The sequence below is a fragment of the Alosa pseudoharengus genome, unplaced genomic scaffold (genome assembly GCF_046254945.1).
Source record: "Alosa pseudoharengus isolate Yale_2024_CS ecotype anadromous, Long Island Sound unplaced genomic scaffold, YU_APseudo_1.1 YU_APseudo_1.1_scf_10, whole genome shotgun sequence".
Lineage (NCBI taxonomy): Eukaryota > Metazoa > Chordata > Actinopteri > Clupeiformes > Clupeidae > Alosa > Alosa pseudoharengus.
Window position 1 is genome coordinate 22,265,635 of NW_027468565.1, and position 22,500 is coordinate 22,288,134.

Genomic DNA, 22,500 nt, shown 5'->3' on the forward strand with positions numbered 1-22,500 from the left:
TCGATGATAATCTAGAGAAGAGAAAATGACCCGACACAGCCCAGGAGCCACAATCCCAGTCATGAGCTGCTTAAACAGTGAATAACAGGGCCCAAACAAAAGCACTGCCTCTGCCTAGCATATGCAATGGTCTGGTAAACAGACACTAATTTGCAGTGATTTTATTGCTGAGGACAGAACAATTTCCACAAGGCATCTGTTTATAAGAAAGGACGCCATATAAATAGATTGCCTCCTAGTGTCCTTGCGTGCAGAGGGATGAGTTTTGGATGCGTGACTTTCACACGTATACAAGGTGCAACCTAGAGATGGATTAAAGACATGAATTTAATTAATTAGGCCCATCATCAAAATGTGATTTATCAAATCTATCTCTCCCCCTCTCCCCCCCCTCTCTCTCTTCTCTCTCTCTCTCTCTCTCTCTCTCTCTTTCTCTCTTTCTCCCCTCTCCCCCCCATCTCTCTCTTTCTCTCTCTCTCTCTCTCTCTCTTTCTCCCCTCTCCCCCCCCCTCTCTCTTTCTCTCTCTCTCTCTCTTTCTCCCCTCTCCCCTCCATCTCTCTCTCTGTCCCCTTCTCTCTTCCTCTCCGTCCTTCCTTCTTTCTCTTTCCTTGTTTAATTGTGAAGCAACTGTCTTAAGTACAAGCTAATTGCTATGCCACTGTTGTTTGCTGCATCAGTTAAAGCACAAGGTCTTTTTTGTGATACGGAAGGATTAAACATCTGCTGTTTCTGGCATGACTTGGCCAATTAGACTCCTGTGCAACCTCACTGAAGGAAAGACACTTCGGGACTTATTTTCATCACAGTACAAATACTCACACAACAAGGGGATCAACTATTAAACAAATAATTTAATTACATTAAACACCTTTGAAATGGATAGTGCGCCCCTGACACGGGTGGAGAGTGTGAAACAAGGGACAAGAAGAGCGTGTGTTTGGAAGGAAATGTCAGCCGTCACACCCAGACCAGAGGAGGAGGGTGGAAGGAAGGGGAAGTTAGTATTCTTCTGAACTTGGAGCCACATCACATTGGGTTAGCGCCAGACTCTGAGATCCAGACTGAGTGATGAAGGAGAAATGTGAGACATACCGTAGGTGGGAGCCATCATAACTGAGCAGAGAGAGAGGGAGAGAAAGAGAGAGAGAGAGAGAGCAAGAGAGAGAGAGAGGAGGATGAGGAGACAAGATGAAGCATAGAGACAGACTTCTACTTTAGGAAGAAAACACTGGCATGAGAGAGAGAGAGAGAGACAGAGATAGTGTGTGTTTGAATGAGAGAGAGGGAGAGAGAGAGGAAAAGAGAGTGTGTGTTTGAATGAGAGAGAGGGAGAGAGAGAGAGAGTCAGAGAGAGTGTGTTTGAATGAGAGAGAGAGACAGTGTGTGTTTGAATGAGAGAGAGAGAGATAGAGAAAGAGAGAAGCAGACAATAGAAGTCAAAGAAAAATGAAGTGAAAAGAAAACTCAATGTCAAAACAAAGTAAAGAATGACAGAAAAAGTGATGAGCTGGTATATGTATTCATGTATTAAGATTTCAAAATGTAGGATTTTAAAGTCACTTTGCATAACCCCCCCCCCCCCCATCCTTAGCCTTAACCTTCTTCAAATGAAAAAATGGAAGCAGGTAGACACACAGAAAGCGATATGTAAAACTGAAAAAGAAAGAGAGAAACAAAGAGGAGAGAGAGGGAGAGAGAGAGAGAGGGAGAGAGAGAGAGAGAAAGAGAGAAGAGTAGTGACAGTGGATGGCAGGAGGCTTGGCATTGTGTTCCCCCGTGAGGGAGGCAGAGAGAGAGGTCCCATTCACACAGTCCCAGTTGGCTTTTCACAGCCTTTTGTCCGCGACATTACGCTCTGGAGGAATGAGGCGTGGAACAAAGGCAGGAGGTGGAGAGAGGAGAGCACTCGCATTCAAAAGGGCCCTGTCAAAACAAAGCAATCTGGGCCCTGCCTCTGCGATTAGGACATCACCTATTCACAGGGAATGGGGCTCTGAAGTGTACGGGACACGTGAACACACACACACCAGTGCACACAAATACGCACATACACACACACACAAACATACACACACACACACACACACAAACACAACAAGCACACACACACACACACACAGACACACACACACAAACACACACAAACACAACAAGCGCACACACACACACATACACACAATTGTACAGACACACTAGTAACACACTCACAGCATTCCTTCATCCCTGCATGTTTGTAGACACATTTCTTCCTCTCTACATGTAAGTGTGTTTGCGTGTGTGTGCGCATACGTGTGTATGCTTGTGTGTGCATGTGATTCCTGTTCCCTGTTACCTTTCCCTGGTTTCAGGAGCTTCTGGTCTGACTCCACCACCTCTTGTGGACAAAAAAAAATAGAAAACATCTCCATTCCCCCCCCATATTGTAATATTACATTTGTCAGCGCTCCAGCTGTCGCCTGATGAAAAGCACCTTTGACTGCGGAACAAAATGAAAATGTATCTGGGGTGGTTACCACAGAGGCGTTTGAGGCGGCAGACACCGTCAGAAAACAAATGGCTCCGTCAACCTCCATCACTTTATTTTTTTATTTTCTATTTAGCGGCTCTCACATGCTCAGATAAACAATTTGAAGTGTGTGTCTGTGTGTGTGTGTGTATATGTGGGTGTGTGTGTGTGTGTGTGTGTGTGTGTGTGTGTGTGTGTGTGTGTGTGTGTGTGTCGTAGCTCTCACTTTCAGGTGACCTTCCCAGTTGGCAGCAGTGCAATCAGATGTCCACTGTTTGTTTGTGTAAGAGAAAAGGCTAAATATGAGAGCCATCACTTTCATTAAGATATCGTCGCGAATGCTAAGATCATCTCATGTGTGTCTGACAACTTTGATATTAGACATCCCCTTGTCTACCTCTCTTCCAGATGGAGAGATTGTTTATTTATTTTTTATCTTCTCTTTTATTCATGTCTTTTTCCCTCTTCATGCTCAGGTCTATAAAAAAAGACCATCTGTTTGCTTTCAGGGTAAATCATTTTTAGAATTTGCCTGTCACAGACACTGGTCTGTCTGGTCTGCATCCTCACTATGACAACTCCCGTGTGTTTGTGTGTGTGTGTGTGTGTGTGTGTGTGTGTGTGCACGTGTGTGTGTGTGTGTATGTGTGTGTGTTTCATGAGTTAACTTTGCTGTGTGTGTGTGGTGTATGTGTGTGTGTGTGTGTGTGTGTGTGTGTGTGTGTGTGTGTGTGTGTGTGTGTGTGTGTTGGGGGGGGGGGGGGGGTATTGCATGAGAGTGGAGATTTACTACAGGTTTGGTAGAGGACACCTTCTGATTCAATCCATTGTTTCATTCAATACTGTTGTGACACGGGGAGGGGAGACAGGGGAAGGTATCATATTTCACTCAACCACAGAGTGTACTGAAGGTCACTCAACATTTGAAGAACTAGGGCTGTTTTTGTGTACTCTAGAACTCTACAAATGATACTTTTCTGATGGGCTGGAAGGTGCTATAAGTCTTTGTAGCATAGGGTAATGTAATGTAATAAACCCATCTGTTTAAATGTTTAAAGACTATTTACACAACATCTTTGGGAACCATGAATTTTTACTTCCATCTCATCCAGCATTTCTCTATGTAGACATGCCTCAGTAGTGGTCATCTCTCCCATGTTACACCACACAAAACCACTGATATGAGTGGACACAATGTCTCTGCTTCCTTTAGTCATCACCCTCCGCATTCTCTGTGAAACACTACCACTTAATTTGCAAAAGCATCCATCATAAACAAATACGCTTTGCTCCTATTTTGGATTCTGTGATTGCTTTCTACAATTTACATGTACCTACAGTAGATGGTAGTGGACTAATTGAACTTAGTGTATAAGCGTTCCTCTTTATTTTAGCCAAAAGGCTGCTTAAAATTGTATTGTTAGTGCCAAACCACTTATTTGTTTGTTTTGCAAACACTTCTTTCCCACAAAAAAATAAATAAATAATAATAACCTGTCGGAGTAATTTGTGTTTTCCTGGACATGCACTAAATGATAATTGGCTGTTTCTGGTGGTTAATAATAATAATTGCTTAAGTACTCTCGTTCATAATTAGCAGGAAAGGCTCAGGATGGCTGTTTACACAGTGGGCTTACGGAGAGAGAGAGAAAGGCGTGTAGCAGCCTGTGAGAACAGCTCCAGCCTATTAATGTCTTTCATCATATTTACAAATCTGTTCATCTGTTCATTCATTTCTTTATCCATCTCTCTGTCTATCCATTCATCAGCCTACCCATTGATCTACCATCTATCCCTCCATTCATCCATCTTTCCTTTATTTTCATTCCTTTGTTTGTCGAAAAGCAAGATACACAGTATAGTGTAGATGGAGGAAGCAAGCATATCATTATGGGGTGCTTCATGAAGTGTCTGGATGATAAAATATGCTGTGTTGCAGACTCCAGTGCCACCAGCTGGCATAGCGGCTCATGATTGCTTAGTTACAGTAACATACCTGAGCTCCATCTTCAATATATCATGACAGAATGTGCTAAAACAACATCAGCCTTCACTCACATTCAGATAGCGATCACTGGCAGACTCTACACAGCCTAATTAGTCCATTTCATATAATGATGTTGCCACCGTGTAAACCAACTTCATGCAGAAATTACAAAACGATTTGCTGGCTATCAACTGTCAACAAAAAGATCAATGCAAAATGCAATGCTTTTCCAAAATGTCTTTGTCAAGTTTTCCGAGATGTATGTTCGAAGATAGTCACTCTTCTGCAGCACAGTGGGCAGGAAATCACAGGAAGATTTACCCTGCCAAGGTGAAAAGAGTAATCATTAACCTCAATTCAACAAATATGGAAAGCTGGAAAATTGTGAAATTGAGAATGGTGTCTGAGATCTCTCCTTGGCTATTCTATTCTCTCTGCCATGTAAATCGCTTGCTGCCACTCTTCAGTGTCTCTGCGCTGGCAGAGTGAACAGACAGCGGAGCAGGGCATTATGGGTAGGATAACAAACTCTGAAGGGAGCAGCCTGCCTTCTAGGGATGGGCTTCAAACAGATGGAGGTGTTTTATTAAGCATGTGCCACTTAACACTACCCTCTGGGAGGAGGAGCAGATGACAGGGGAAGAGTGAAAGCTGCCCTTAACCACTGCACTTCGACAGTGCCGTATATGCACGACAGGTTCCTCATCACTATTAAGGTGAGAGATTGTAACAAATGATTATTGTGTGGGTAATGATTATGGATATTAGTCTCTCCCCCCTATGTGAATGGTTTATATGGCCACTGATGTGACAGTTAAGAGGCACTCGGCAGGACCCAGAGAAAAAGATGGAGAAAGATGGAGAGAGACGTGCGAGATAATGGAAGAAAAAGGCTTTCTTTACACAGTGGAATGTCTTTTCAGTGTTCCTGGAATAGGCACTCTCAGCTTGTTAAGAAACAGTCAATCAAGCTTTACTTGGATAGCGCTCTTCCATGCGTAGTTCCATGTAGTTTTGATCCGTTGGGACAGACAGGGCTGTGATGGAAAGGAAAATCATAATGAATTCTCTGTAAGGCTACCAATATGGCTTTTATTTGAAGTTATTAATGTCAATCTGGCAAGAAGCACAGAGGCAGAGCAGAGTTTACGCAAGACTAGGTGGTTATTGTATCATCTAGAAAGGCAGAGGTGAAAACATGGAGGCGGGAAGCCAGGACTTCAGGCTTGACTGCACCACCTCCGAATCCATTTGTGTCTGGACTGTGTGTATGTATGTGTGTGTGTGTGTGTGTGTGTGTGTGTGTGTGTGTGTGTGTGTCTGGTCTTGCCTCTTAAAGAGATCTTTTTTTTTGTTAATAAAGCCTAAAGATCTCTAAAATGCGCTAATGATCTTAAAGATGACCTCTGATCCCGTGCAGTGCATTGCAGAGAACCCATAGCTTTGTGTATCCTTTCCACCCCCTGACAACCCCTTGGTCTCTGCACGAATCTCTGAATGTCTCTCAGACGTATCTTTATAGATGAAAGCACATCTCATTCAGCTGAACCTCTCAAAGGACAAACTGATGGTCCTCCTAGGGCCTAGGCAAACCAACTATACACCATGACATTGACATCAAAACTTACTCCCTATCTAAACTTTGGAGTCATGATCAAAGACCAGCTAACCTACTCTGGCTGTGCCGCTTCACGTTTTACAAGATAAGAAAAATCAGGCCATACCTCGCTTAATATACCACCCAACGCCTGATACAGGCCATGGTCATCTAGCGACTGGATTACTGCAATGCTCTCCTGACGGGCCTCCCTGCCTTCTGAGCATTGGACTCTACACAAGTCATAATACGCGTTATTGCTGCACTAACATGTCCTTGTCACACCGTACTTTGATAGTTCCCTTTTTTGTAAGTCACTTTGGATAAAAGTGCCAGCGATATGACTAAATGTAAATGTAAAATAAACTGCATCTAACAAGTTTTGATCAATGCTGTGGGTGTGTTGTATGAGTGTGTGCATGTGTGTGTTGGGGGCGGGGGTAGATAAAAAGAAAATGATCCTGGCTTCCCCATTTGGGCTTTTCAAATGTAGTTCTAAACTTTCTCCTGAGTCGTCTATCTCACACACACACACACACACACACACACAGCAACTGCTACAGTACTTCCTCCCTCTGAGCCACTCTGCACGGGAGGACACGAGGTGTGGGTGGAGGTTTTCATATCATGTTGACTGGTATAAATACACAACTTACGCACACACACACACACACACACACACACACACACACACACACACACACACAGCGCAAACGCAGACACTTGACATTTACTCAGCGTTGTGTCTCAGATCAGGCATATCCTCGTTGCGAATGCGCGTTGGAGGCTCTTCCGACTCGTGCGTGTATATTTTGAGCCTCAGAAGTTATGTGGCTATGAGACAGTGGCAGGCATCGTCTAGATGTGTCTTTTTTATTTAGCTCCGTCACCATCTCAGACTCTGTACCCAAGAGATTAGTCACTATGTCATTCATTTTTCCTGAAAAACTTTATTGAAGATTTTATGGAAGCTTTCAGGCAAAAATCAATTAAATGTTTTTATTCAACTTTACTCTGCTTTAGCCTTGTTTTTTATGTGATATCTGCAAACTAACCTTAACAGATCGCCACAGTTTTTTGTGAATGTTTTTGTTGTTTTCTTTTGTTGAATGTTTTGTTGTTTTTTTTAATTATTATTTGATGATGACATGCTGCCGCTGCACTGTAGACTGTAGATCAGTTTATGAATTGATGCAATTTAACAGAGGAACGAAGGAATCTCCTACAGTTTGTTGGATTACCGATCCTTGCGTTGTGTTTAAGTTCTAAATGTTTTGTATTGAACATGGTCTCTCAATAAGTCTCAACGGTTGGATCAGGATCGATGATCAAATTATTTTTTGTAGATGGTAGAACAATGACTAACAGAGCACAGGCTAAGTCTCAAACAGTAAAACTGCACAGAGTCTAACAGTTGTGGTAGTTAGTAGAAGCGGCCTGCTGCTGAGCGTCTTGGCATAAGATGCTCCCAGAGTCGATTCCTCGATCCGTCTCCAAGTCCAAACCTGAGACAAAACCTGTTATACTAAAACATGTGAACGTAAATCATGCCAATGTGGAAGGTACCAACCATTGCACAAAAAAACAGTTCTGACCAGAAAGAAAGATGGAAAAGGCCTCCGATGTCCCTGAGCAACATGTGCAACATGGCAGCATGCCCTGTTTGATCCTATGTGTTTGTGACACAGGCCTAAAGGGCCTCAACTGTGTCCACATATGGTCAAGCCATTAAGCTATTGATCAGAACAAGGGTGTGTACAATGGCATGCGGCTCGCCCCGTGTCTACTACACACAGAAGTAACATAATGAACACATCAGAATACATTCAGAAATACCCCAGATTTCTACAAGTTTAATTACGGAACTCCACAGACTACAACAGAGAAATATTGTTGTCCTCTATTGACACTCCATCATTTGTGAAATCAGTGGAAACAAATGTTGTATGCAACTGGATTTTCACCAGGATTCCAAAAGAAAGTCGGAATGCCTTTGCTGTATTGGCCAGATGAGGGGATATTTTTCTATGGATACACTGTTAGTTTTTTCTTCCTGAAATGTCCTTTTGCTTTATCTCTGCTTTCTTTATGTCTCTCTGCTTATGCTTGCTGATGTTTTAGTCCCACTCCAGATAGCCTAGATGCTCTAGCAATCTGTTTCTATCAGCATGGTTGTTTTCCACCAGAGGGTAAAAAAAAAAAAAAAACTGTTCCCCATCCCTACCTATCAAGAGTGGTATGCATCCACTGATGTATGTTTAATGTACTCTTGTTTAGCAGAGCTTTGAACCTGTGCTCACTCTGACCTGATTTATTTCAGAAAATGTTTTATGCTCTGTTTTTCTTCTTCTTCTTCTTCTTCTTTATGGTAATGCTTTCCTTTTTCATTTATTCTCTCCATATCCCTCTCACTCTGCCCTTGCTTTCTTTTCCTTTTATCTTAATACAATCGCTCATGATTGAATCCATTTCATCTTTGATTTGTGTTGTTTCCCCCCCTCTCTTTTAACATAATGCACTGTGTACCATCTTGTCTATAAATAAGCACTGTGGTTATTTATTTATATGAAACAAAGAGTCCCCTTTCCAGTGCAATCTGTGCATAAGATGTGGTCTTGTTTTAAACACTGCACTTCGGAAATGTTCTCAGGTGATGAGACACACATATGTGTGTGTGTGTGTGTGTGTGTGTGTGTGTGTTTGTTTGTGTGTGTGTGTGTGTGTGTTTGTGTGTGTGTGTGTGTGTGTGTGTGTGTGTGTGTGTGTGTGTGTGTGTGTGCGCGCATCTCAGTTCTGACTTGTGTCTGCATTAACAAGCATCTCTACTGACCTCTGTATGTATGTGTGTGTGTGTGTGTGTCAGATCTGACTTGTGTCTACATTGACCAGCATCTCTACTGACCTGTGTGTTTGAGTGTGTCTGTTTGAATGTGTGTGTGTGTGTGTGTGTGTGTGTGTGTGTGTGTGTGTGTGTTTGTGTGTGCGTGTGTCAGTTCTGAGTTGTGCCTATCGAACGATGCCTGTATTCACTTGTGTACATATATCTCCCATCTGTGCTCTGCTAAACACATTCATACCAGGTCTGAGTCGGAGTTGAGTGTTAGTTGAACAGTCATATGTCATTCTGTTGCCTATGTCTGTACGGCCATGTCTGTTGTCATTTCGTTGTGAATATTGTCAGGTGAATATTTGGATGCTGTGTTGTTTTAATCAGTATTGGTCATTCCAAATAAAATAATCAATGTGTGTGTGTGTGTGTGTGTGTGTGTGTGTGTGTCCACAGACTCTGCCCACCACTACCTATGAGCTGGAGATCGTGGCCAAGGACATGGCAGGCAGCGAGGTGGGCCTGATTGGCACAGCCACCGCCACCATCACCATCACTGACCGCAACGACCACGCGCCAGAGTTCACCCACTCACTGGTGAGAGAACCCGCCGCCCGACACCGCCGTCGCCTGCTGCTTTACTGTCCTCCTAGTCTGTTACCTCTCACCAAGTCCACCCACTCACTGGTGAATCTACACTATGGCATAAGATAACAGAAGAGCAAACATACATACAAACAAACATAGCAATAGCAAGTTTTCAGGACCACTGTTGCAAAAATCACCTATTAGAAGGAACCCCTTAGATTTAAATAAATATTAGGGCTGTCAATCGATTAAAAAAAATAATCTAATTAATTACATACTCTGTGATTAATTAATCTAAATTAATCGCATATATAATTTTTGCTGTGAAAGTATTTTACATATTTAAATTCAAATGAATCATTGATTAATCAGCATTAGTGACATTAAAGTTCAAAAACTCTTTTATTATTATTTTCACTGTTCAAATAATTGCCATAATAATCTATGATATGACCTAATATGCTGAGGAAATAAATTCAAAAGTGCTTCGGGAAGAAGTTTTTTTTTTCACATACAAGGCATTTCAGGCCACAGATATAACCAAGGGGACACAATGAAAATAAATTAACACTCCCCTCAATGTCAACACTTATTTCTTTGCATTGATGTGCGACTATAGAGTTGATGAACTCCAGTGATATGCAAATTCCTTGCTGCAGACCTTGCAGAGGACTTTATTTTCAACACTATTTTTTATCAACACCATCAGGCCATTTTTTAAAAGTAAATGTTCCAATCAATGATCCAGGCAGCACGTTTTCTTCTGTCTCCTTCATTTTACAGTCTAATTTTTACTGACTAGAACGGCTCAGGGTCAAAGGTCATATGGAATCGATTAATCTGCACTAATTATTTTAATCAGTTATTTTTTCTCAAATTAATTAATCAAAATTAATCAGTTATTTTGACAGCCCTAATATATATATATATATATATATATATTATACAGGGATTCACACATTCTAACATAAGGAAACAGCATCGGAAACACACATTATTTTTGTCATAGGAGATTCTAGCTCATGAGGGTGATGTTTTGACACTATGAGAGTGAGTTCTACCTCATGGCGGTGATGTTTTGACACTATGAGAGTGAGTTCTAGCTCATGACGGTGATGTTTTGACACTATGAGAGTGAGTTCTAGCTCATGACGGTGATGTTTTGACACTATGAGAGTGAGTTCTAGCTCATGCAGAGGAAGGAAACGAGATGCACGGGTTGGCTTGCATCTGACCAGTGGTCCAAGCTTACTCCTTCACAGTCAGCACACTCTCCTCCCTCTCTCCCCTCTAATCCACCCTTTCCTCCCTCCTCTTCTTCTTGTCCACTCCAATTTGCCTCTCATTCCTCTTCAATTCTTCTTTCTTTCTCTTTTCATTAAGACCTTACCCTCCTACAACTCCCCTTTTTGTTATTATTCTATCCTTCCTACTGCACTTTTCTCTCTCCCCTATCCCTCCATCGGTAATCCTAATTCCTTCTCTGGACTTTTTTTTATCTCCTCCTTTCTCTGTTTTTTTTCCATCTCATTCCTTCTCTGTTGGTTTCCCCTTTCCTCTTTTTTTCTGCGCCACACATCTCAGGGTGTTCTTCAATCTTCTTCACTTCATCTTCCCCCCCCCCCCCATCTCTCCAGATAACCTTGAACATTATCAGCTCTCTGCTAGGAGCCTGTAGAGAGATGAATGAGATTGAGAAAGCGCTGGATACCATGACTCTTGATTCAGTGGGGAAGATGCTGCTAGAAAATGCATCCTCAGCAGAGACTAGGGGTCAGTGAATGCCATGGTCAGAGTGGTGACGTGAGGAAGCGTGAATGCGTGCGTGCGCTTGTGTGAGTGTGTATGTGTGTGTTTGTGTGTGTGTGCGTGAGTGTGTGTGTGTGTGTGCGTGCGCTTGTGTGAGTGCGTATGTGTGTGTGTGTGTGCGTGCGTTTGTGTGTGTGTGTGCGTGCGTTTGTGTGTGTGTGCGTGAGTGTGTTTGTGTGTGTGCGTGTGCTTGTGTGAGTGTGTGTGAGTGTGTGTGTGCGTGCGTTTGTGTGTGTGTGTGCGTGCGTTTGTGTGTGTGTGCGTGAGTGTGTTTGTGTGTGTGCGTGTGCTTGTGTGAGTGTGTGTGAGTGTGTGTGAGTGTGTGTGTGCGTGCGTTTGTGTGTGTATGCGTGAGTGTGTTTGTGTGTGTGCGTGTGCTTGTGTGAGTGTGTGTGAGTGTGTGTGTGCGTGCGTTTGTGTGTGTATGCGTGAGTGTGTTTGTGTGTGTGCGTGTGCTTGTGTGAGTGTGTATGTGTGTGTGTGTGTGCGTGCGTTTGTGTGTGTGTGTGAGTGAGTGTGTTTGTGTGTGTGCGTGTGCTTGTGTGAGTGTGTGTGAGTGTGTGTGTGCGTGCGTTTGTGTGTGTATGCGTGAGTGTGTTTGTGTGTGTGCGTGTGCTTGTGTGAGTGTGTGTGTGCGTGCGTTTGTGTGTGTATGCGTGTGTGTGTGTGCGTGTGTGCGTGCATGTGTGTTTGTGTGTGTGTGTGTGTTTCAGGGGATAAGACATTATCACGGATTCCTCTAATGTAACACAGGATCTCACAAGGCTAGTTTTACTTAGCTTGGAGTCAGGGGGATGCTGGTAGAAAGAGTGAGATGGATGGAGAGAGAAAAGTGAGAAAGGGAAGGAATGTGTGAGAGAAGTGAGAAAGAGATAGATGAGAGAAGGAGAGAGAGAGAGAGAGAGAGAGAGAGAGAGAGAGAGAGAGCTGAACCAAAGGTGCACCAAGTGCATCCATCGCTGTAGTGTGTGACAGCTGTGATTCACGGAGGAGTGATAGGGGGGCCGGACATTTATACACTCACACACAAACACACACACACGCACACGCAAGCGCACACACACACTTGCCATTATCCTACATGACCTCTGCCTTCTTCTTTTAAATGATTGTCGTATAGGTCTCACTATATGAAGCCCAGGGCAAATGTAATACACATCAGTCTTGCATGTGTGTGAGTGAATATGAGTGTGTGTATGTGTGTGTGTGATGTGTATGGCATATGGCAGTGTGTGTTTTTGTCTTCTGTTTTTGATTCTGAGGACATATTTGCAACAGCCTTCCTGTAGCCATACTGTACCATAGATGCTGCACAACACAGATAAGATATGCAGGGGCGGAGCTACGTGGTGGCCAGGGGGGGCCACGGCCACCACTGGTCAAAGCTTGGCCACCCTGCTGGCCCCCCCAGCTCCGTTCAGTGAAAAGTAAAAAAGAAAAAAATAATTGCTGCCGTTTTTGACGGCACTTTGCCAACACTTTGCAAAGCAGGGACTGAACCAATTACTGCACTCTATCTACGACCATTGGCCCAGTCAGGAAGTGTAGCCCACGGCTGTGATCAAATCGTGATAGGCTAGGCCTAGTGCAGCAGCAGCAGCGGGACAATTCAAGTCATCTGTTAAAAACACTGACTACTACTTAACCTCATGCAGTAACAACATGAGTTGATGATGAGTTGGGCTGTCCTTAGGTAGGCTCTGACATTGACGTGTGGGGCTGATCAGAAATAATCGGATGCCTGCGGTAACGCTGTTACAAAAATATTTCGATAAAATTCGGGTGAAATGCAAGCATATTAGGCACATATCATGGCTCCAATAAAAGTAGGCTAATGGGGCCTAGGCTAGGCTACTTTATATAAAAAACATAATTTGCTGACTGCGTGTTGTTCTTGCCATAGCTGGTCAGGCAGAGGCTGCTTTGCCTGAGTTCTTTGTTACATTGCTCCAGAACTGTTCATCGCAGCGAGATGAAACTTTAATTGCGTGACAGAGCAGAAGTGCGGCCTTCCAACGAGACTAAACTCTTGCCTGTGCGATCAAGTACGAAAACAAAAAATAAATCATGAAATTAAATCAAATTGATTGATTCATAGTTTACCTGCGCACCCATTAGGCTACTCTCGTTTGAATTACTCGCGAACCCGTGATCGCATAGATATGGCAAGCATATCAGAAGAAAGAGGAGAGACAGGGCTGTCTATTGGTACCAAATATATCGATGCTTCTGGGCTATAAAAACAGACAACGTGACTGCAAAATAACATCATGTACAAAAACCAACTATCGTTTGAATTAGGCCCTATTCGCGAACCCGTGATCGGATAGATATGCCACGCATGTCAGATGAAAGAGGAGATACAGAGATCAAAATAATAACTTCATATAGCTCCACTTACCCCACGTTTTTGTGTGTTGTAGTGGCAAGGCATGTTCATAATCCAACGCTATCATGTGTTTCTCTATGGCAAAGTATGTTCATAATGCGGTTTTGAGATCCCAGCAAATTCCTGCATGGCATCCAATTCGAGACTCACATTGCATCCCAATTTATTCGACAAAAAAACACATTTTTGCCTTCACTTTGTTCATGACAATGCAGTAAAAAGTTGTTTTAGAATCATCATGAGTGTACACACAGAACACGCAAACTCGGGTTCAGTCAGGTTAGATCAGTTCGTGTCACAGAAATGGAGCGCAGAAAGGGCATTTTTCATTACTAAATAAAAATGGCATTTATTTCAGTCTAGGGTTCTAAGGGTAAATTTCTTAATTCAGAGCCATGTTACTTACAGCCAAGTAGAGTGGATATCAGAAAGAAATATAGTTTGGCCATCATCAGTATAAGATTAAATATCTGAATACAATATTTGTAGTATTTATTATTGTTCTTTAACATCATTTGAATAAGACTGATTAAGTAAGGTGCATTATCATAATGTACTTTTTTTATAGCATTGGCTTATGGAAAATGATTTGGAGTGGACAACAAACTGACCTGTGTATCAGTGTTGGCTTTACACAATTTATTACCATTATTAAAATAGGCTATCCTAATCTTCAAAACTTTTTGAGTAGTTTTTAAATAGTAGTTTTGATTCCCAAGTGCCCCCCCAATAAAAAGTCTGGACCCAGCTGGCCCCCCCTATAAAATAATCCTGGCTACGCCCCTGAAGATATGTGTATGTGTATGTGTGTGCTTGTGTGTGTGTGTGTGTGTGTGTGTGTGTGTGTGTGTGTGTGTGTGTGTGTGTGTGTGTGTGTGTGTGTGTGTGTGTGCTCATTATGTTGTGCTGACCTATGTCAACCGCTGCAGCCATTCAAAGCTCTAAATTACTAAATTACACCAGTCCAGGGGGGGCAAATGTGGCAAAGTTTGAAACACTATAAATGGGTAAATGGAGAGAGTGAGAAAGAGAGAGAGAGAGAGAGAGAGAGAGGGAGGAATGACAAACGTACAAATGGTCTTCTCCCAACCATGCTATGGCATATTTGTCAAGGAACACAAATGATATTCATTTGCAGTTTGGTTATGTGTTTGTGTTTGTTGGAGTATATATGTGTGTGTGTGTGTGTGTGTGTGTGTGTGTGTGTGTGTGTGTGTGTGTGTTTATGAGTGCTTGTATTTCTGTCTGTCTGTCTGTCTGTGTGAGAGAGTGAGTGAGTTTGTGAGTGAGTGAGTGTCTGTCTGTCTGTGTGAGAGAGTGAGTGAGTTTGTGTGTGTGTGCGTGTGTGTTGTGAGTGTGTGTGTTTATGAGTGCATGTATGTCTGTATGTGTGTGTGTGTGTGTGTGTGTGTGTTTGGGAGATGTACATAGTAGCTGCGGCAGTCAGTGACGCCTGAAGGGGAGGCCGTAATGTTGAGTTGTGCGCTCCTTAATGGAATCGCCCCTGGCGGTCGTAAGGGTTCAACTCCCGACACCTCCATCCATCCCACCGCACACAAACACACACACACACAAACACACACATACACACACACACAGACATACACACACCACCACCACCCCTACTCCAGTGATGCATTGAGGCTGTCGGAGAGCACCTCTGTGTGTGTGTGTGTGTGTGTGTGTGTGTGTGTGTGTGTGTGTGTGTGATTGTGCCAGGAGCTGTGCCAGTGGCCTAAGAGGGATGTGAGGGCCAGGCAGATGCCCCCGGACTAATACACTCATTTTTTCCCTTCCTTTCTGGGCTGTGTCTGCTTATCACCATAGACTCAGAGTTCAGAGATGGTCAGTTAAGGAGAGCCTCCATTTTTCCAGAGGTTTCCTGCCTGTCACTTTGTGTGTGTTTGTGTGTGTGTGTGTATGTGTGTGTGTGTGTGTGTGTGTGTGTGTGTGTGTGTGTGTGTGTGTGTGTCTGTATGTGTGTGTGTCACTAAGCTTCACCAAATCAATATGGACATATACACATGCACTTGGACATGCACAGCGACATACATATGCATGCACACACATACACACTCACTTGTGATGCCTCTGGAGATTTTAAGTTGCAAATGTTAGAGCAATCCTAAAAGTATAGTATAGTATAGTATAGTATAGTATAGTACAGTACAGTATAGTACTGCATGTATATAGTATAATATAGTATATAGATGTCCTCATACTCAGCAGTGTCAAGAGGCCCATATGGTCATCAGGAAACAGTGAGCACCGCACCGTACAGCGTGTCCACACACACACACACACACACACACACAAACACACAAACACACACACACACACACACACACACTGCAGAAATGATGCAAAATCGATAGGTCAGGACCCAGCGAATATAATTAGTGTTTCTTCCTTATCTGTTCGGACTGCATACGCTTTCTGATCTGTTACCACGCTGAAGCGTCAAATCTTCATTGCCCTCAAGGATGACTTCTGGGCATGACCTTCTGGAAAGCAAAGAAAATGATCAAATTGGAACGGGTCAGAGGGGAGAAAAGCATTGGCTGACCCCACATCATCACTCTTGCACCCACTGCCCTCTGTAAAGCAGCCAGAGGGGAGGCAGCGAGACTGACCAGTAGGATCCCTGATGCCCTGCCCACGCAAACAGCTATCACCTCTGTCCTTAAGCCTCTGCTGCGGAATAACAGTTTGATAGGTCAGATCTTGTGTCAAAATATGACACACTGGAAGGATGCTCCCTCTTCTCCAGTTAGAATGTATTTGAAAAACGCTAGTGGACATTGAAAGTTTTATTCACTGTGTGTGTGTTATCTCCAAATACCCAGTGATATATTTAAACACATTGTATACTGCATATTGATATGTGTGTACTGTATGTGCATGTGTTTGTGTTTGTCTGTGTGTGTGTGTGTTTAATATATGCTGCAAGGCTGCTACGAATACCTCCGACACAGTTTCTTTAGTATTAAGGCACCATCACCATTATAACAGCATTATTGCAATTGCTAAAGGATAGCCCTGCCGCTACTGACAAGCTGCTACCTACCTGCTCACATGAGAATGCCATATCCAGGTGGCAGTTATTGGCGTAAACAAAGAAATAAACAGAATATAACTGTACTGTGTGTGTGCGTGTATCCGTGTAGGATATTTATTTATTGTACAGTAATTCAAATGGAAATGTTGTTTTCAGTTCATGATTCACATTTCAAAACACCATTCTGACAAAATGGAGAATGAAGTTTTTCATTTCCTGTATCACTTGAAACGTGTAGTGGAAAATTGGCTTTATATTTTATTCCCATATTGGTTTAGATGCAGAAAAGCAATCAGTCAACTGAGACCTTGTGTGTGTGTGTGTGTGTGTGTGTGTGTGTGTGTGTGTGTGTGTGTGTGTTCACACATGTGCATGTGTTAGTTTTCTTTAATGGAGTTTTTTGTTCTAACAAGGAACTTGGTTAACAATAATAAGCTTGAATGATAGTGTTAACACCATCACAAGTTTGGCCGTAAGGGAACACACCAATTAAAGGGACACCAGGCAAGCCTGATGCTTTTTCTCTACGAAACTCCCCCTCGCTCGGTCTGAAGCTCTTTTCCTTTTCTTTGCGTCTTCTGTCAAGGGTTTTCGCTGCTTCTTCGCCGGCTCTGCCATTATACACACGTTTGCAACAATCTCTAGCATTTCGTTAGCCTGCCTGCTTCGGTCGCTGGGTACGATACACTGAACTTGCAAGCGGGATATTCTTCCTACAGGCAGTAGGGGCGGGCGAGAGAGTCTTCATTCGCCCTGTAACGAGTCATTTAACCATACTGTATACCGACTTACGAAGATGAGTAATTAACACGAAAACGTTGCCTGGTGTCCCTTTAAATGTGAAATTTACTTGTACTGTAAGTATCTTTGGATAAGAAGTCTCATTATTATTGATGTCCTGTGTCAAACATTATTTAGGCAGAAACTTGGTCTTTCAAACGTGTTATCTTTAGTCTTTAGCCTTTAATGTGCACCATTCCCATTCTGTTAGAGCATTAAACACATTTTTCCTGACTGACTCTGGAAAATATATTAAATTGAGAAGCACAACATTTAGACTGGGTGTGTAATGGGAAAGTTTCACTGTGTCGTAATCCTGTGCTGAATTGGCTAGGAGCACAAAAAGCTCTTTCTTTTGAACATGGAAAATGGACAAGCAGAGTTAGAAGCCAATGAGTTTTAGTCTGGGTGTGGGTGCCGATGCTGGAAGATTAATGTCAGTTTTTAATGAGAAACAAGAATTGACTTTTTTTGCATGCACTGGTTCGGCCAACACATTGTTTTTAGATTGCAATTATCTGGCGTAGTTTTGAACATGTCAGAGAGACTTTGCTACAGACTTCAAGTTGACTAAGTACCTGTATCCACCAGCCAAAATGTTCCACTAACATTGTACCGTGGCATTCGATACGAACCATATCCTGACGCAAAGACAGTCTGCCACCATGAATGCAGCTCTCCAATACAGATGTCTGCCAATGCTAATATGCTATCGCTAATATTTCAGATATCCTAGAGTCCAAATTAATTCAGCTTAAATGAATGTGCAGCGTAATCTGTGCAAGCCATGAAGCACCATATAGCCACTTGTCTGTGAAACGGAGGCTTGTATAAATGATCTTCATCGGGAGTTAATGGGCCTCATTTGCTAGCGTTGATTAAGTGGCCTTGTGACATGACGTTCTACTAATCAGCCATAGTGTGCTGTGTGCCGTTGTGAATTACATTAATATGGTGTGTGCTGTGCTACGGATTATCTCACATTAGAGTACAAAGATATCTGTAAATATTGTACATGGAGTAAATGGATGCTGGTACCATAGTTCACTTGTATAGAGAAAGAAAATGGAGATATTTATAGTGTTTAGCTTTAAAAGCATCAGTTTTCTTCAGTGATTGTTGGAGCTCAGACCATTCAGGGCCATTCTCCCTATACCCAACACTGAGCCAGCTGCCCAATCCTTTGGGTGTGTCTGGGGTTGGGGTGTGAGTGTGTGTATGTGTGCACGATGGGGCGGGTGTGTGTGTGTGTGTATATGTGTATGTGTGTGTGTGTGTGTGTGTGTGTCTGCAGTGGGATGATAACTCCCCCCGTGAGTGCGATGACTCACTGCAGGGGCAGGTTACAGGGCGCTGGCGCAGACAGACTGCAGTGCCCGAGGATACAGCGGATAATGGTGAACTTATCAGCCCTGGCCATTATCTCCCTCTCCTTTCTCCTGCAATCCCATGGGCACACCTCAGGCTGAGGGGACACACAGAAGACAAGACATGTGGGGGGGGGGGCATACAAGAGAGAGGGAAGGAGATGGGAGTGAGAGAGAGAGAGATTGATATAGCGTGAAAGAGGGGCAAGTTGGGAGGTGAGAGAGAGAGAGAGAGATGATATTGGGTTTAGAGGAAGATAGGAACAGGAACAGGTTTGGTCTGGGGGTTGGAGGTAGTGAGGTGGTGGGTAGCGATAGAGAGTCCAGGCGACGGGTCCTGCAGGGCACGATAGGGAAGAGCAAAGAGTGGAGATACAGAGAGAAAGAGACACAGATAGAAGGAGAGGGAGAGAGAGAGAGGGAGAAGGGGCCAGAGAAGAGACGGAGAAGGAGAGAGAGAGGGAGAAGGGGCCAGAGAAGAGAGGGAAATGGAGGAAAGATGGAGGAAGAGGGATAGGTGGACTGAGGCCAGCAGAATACACAGAGAATGGAGAGAACACAGAAGTATGGAGTGAGAAGAAGAGAGAATTCTCTTGTTTTTGCAACTCTTGTTTTCAATTGTGTTGTTTACTTACTGCTGAGTAACTTTTGATTATCTTGTATCGTTTTTAATGAATAGTGCTTCATTTTTGGACATGGACACCTTTAAGAAACAGCCACTAGCAAAAAAGAAATGACATGGGAAAGAGGGAAGGAGGGAAACAGAGGTTGGAAAGGTAGAAGCAGAAAAAGAAAAAGAGATGGAGGGAGTCAAAGTAGAATATGGATTTATGGAATAGCGAGAGAGAGAGAAAGAGAGGGAACAGAGGTAGAGACCGACAGAAGAATAAAATGAGAGAGAGGGATGGAGGGAGACAGAGAGAGAGAGAGGGGAAGAGCGAGTTAGCAGGAGGGAGGACGGGAGATTTGCTCTTTTGGCTGTGTCAGCGCTGCAGGTGGTGGGAAGAGAAGAGAAGGGCGGCCCACCCTCTGGCTGCCCGTGATAACGGCCGTCTCGCTTCTGACGAGTCCGCTCCGAGTGATGGGACGGGACGGACGCTGATCCGCCTTATCGACCCCGTCACTCAACCAGACGGATGGCAAAATCCAGCCTCCATGCACCTATTCACACACACACACACACGTACGCACGCACGCACGCACACACACACACACACACACACACACACACACACACACACACACACACACACACACACACACACACACAGAGAGACACAAACACATATGAATGATGGCAATATGGTTTGTCAGAATGTTAATGGAGTTAAATGTGATGGCAGAGGGAGCTGAAAATGCTGAAATTCTTGACTAGGTACTAGGTGCTTTGCCACCAGTGGTAGGTGGTGGATTCAAAGAGCTGTGTGGATGTTTATTTGTACACACACATACGCACACACACACACTCTTTCTTCAAGGCCTCTCCAATTGAATGTTCATTGTCTATCTTGCTTTGTCCTTCATTTCTGAAGAGTGCAGACAAGAGGCAGGAAAATCAGAAACCTTGATCAGGAGACTACACCTCCGAAGTCACCTCCACCACCACACCAGCCACTCTTCAATGTGTGGCCACCTTTGTAGGCATGTACTGTATGCTACTGTCTTAGGTGCTTCACAACTGCTTCAAAGACAAGTGGCCCTCCAGTGCAGTTTGACGTCTACCTGAGGACACTCTCGTACTTCTCGAGACACGCTAAGCGAAACAATGCTATGCAGTAGATGCTTTTGGCGGTCGTGGGTTTTTGTTTGGTTGTTGGTTGATGTTGGTGTTGTTATTATTGTTATTGTTGATTCATTACCGCTCCAGGTAATGCTAATTGACAGCAGCTTTTGTTTGAAATGGGATCTTGCCTCGAAAATGAGATTTCACAATGTGGCAACGAAATGGAAGTAGATGATTTGCATGAAGCAATGATTGCCGGAGATTGTTGTTTCAGCACATGTGGGTATCTCATCAACTCTCATTACATTTTCCAAATGAGATTTTAGAGCCATTGTGTTTGTTTATAGATACGTGGACAAACACATGGACCAGTGCGTACACATATTGATTATGTAATCAAATTTTTGCATGCCGAGACACAAAACTACAGTATATATCTCTCTTGACGTCCCTACACCAATTACTGGCTAGTTTGTCAATTTATTACCATTGAGGTGCTAATTCCGAACCTCAGTTGACAGCCTTTTTTCAAAATGAAGCAGCACACTCACAGAGTATATTACTGCTGTGTCTGCCCCAGTAGCTTACACCAGGACTCACACTCAGAGTATATTACTGCTGTGTCTGCCCCAGTAGCTTACACCAGGACTCACACTCAGAGTATATTACTGCTGTGTCTGCCCCAGTAGCTTACACCAGGACTCACACTCAGAGTATATTACTGCTGTGTCTGCCCCAGTAGTTTACACTAGAACTCACACTCACAGAGTGTATAATTGCTGTGTCTGCCCCAGTAGTTTACACTAGAACTCACACTCACAGAGTGTATAATTGCTGTGTCTGCCACAGCTCACAGTAGGACTCACACTCCTCTGTCCCTCCCTCTCCTCCCATCTCAAGGCATTTGGAAGAGTCAGTACGTCTGCACTTGTGTGTGTTTCCTGGATGGTAAATAAGTGTGGGTCAAGAGCAGCCTTTCTGTTCTCCAATTAGTCTGAATCCTGTGGAAATGCTTTGAGCCAGTGTGGCGTTGGTTCAATAACTGTGAAGTAAACCCATTATCTATCTCAGCCAACCTCATGTGTGTGTGTGTGTGTGCGTGTGCGTGTGCGCGTGTGTGTGCATGGTCACACTAACTAATGTGTGTCAGTGTGCTTGGCCCAAACTATTGTGTGTCTGTGAACACACAGGAAGGTGTGTGTGTGTGTGTGTGTGTGATTACCAGTGTTGGGAACGTTACTTTAAAAAAGTAATTAGTTATAGTTACTCACTACTTGTTTCAAAAATTAACTGAGTTAGTAACTGAATTACTCTATGATAAGAGTAACTCGTTACCAGGGAAAGTAACTATTTGCGTTATTGTTACAAAGAAAAAAGTTGCTATATGTCAAAGAATTTGGATTCTTTTGAGCAGTTTTGAGCAGTCCTTCTTTGCTAGTGGATGGCGAGCTATCATCTGTGGTGGAGGTATCGGTGTTTTTGGCCACTAACACTAGATGCGTGTGTGAGATGCTTCATTAAATTAGAGTTGCTTACAACGGATGTCGACAAAGTCTTCGCTCCTGGACATAATGTACACATTACATGCATGTTCTTGCCTTGATGAATTTGAAGTAGTGCTTATATCTCCACCTTGAAAATGCCAACTTTTCGGATTGCTCCTGACCTCTGCTGTTTCGTCGAATCTCTATTTTAGCTGTTGCGTGTGTGTGTGGCACGTGTGCTGGCAAGTGTGTAAAAACACTGGCTCTGATTGGCTACCATGAAACATGACACTGCCTTAGCCAATCATAATCGCTTACGTCGTTATTAACCCACCTCCTCACTAGCTGTGAGCCAGGGAGCATTCGGATTACACAGTTTATTTA

General features: G+C 43.4%; 1 protein-coding gene across 2 annotated transcripts in view; it reads left to right on the forward strand.

Moving 5' to 3' along the window:
- cdh13 (cadherin 13, H-cadherin (heart)) overlaps positions 1 to 22,500 on the forward strand; it is a 500,261-nt gene that overhangs the window by 383,165 nt on the left and 94,596 nt on the right. For both annotated transcript variants that reach the window (XM_076267601.1, XM_076267593.1), the window contains one exon: positions 9,375 to 9,515. In XM_076267601.1, coding sequence (XP_076123716.1) covers positions 9,375 to 9,515 — 141 coding nt within the window. The remainder of the gene's footprint in view (positions 1 to 9,374; positions 9,516 to 22,500) is intronic.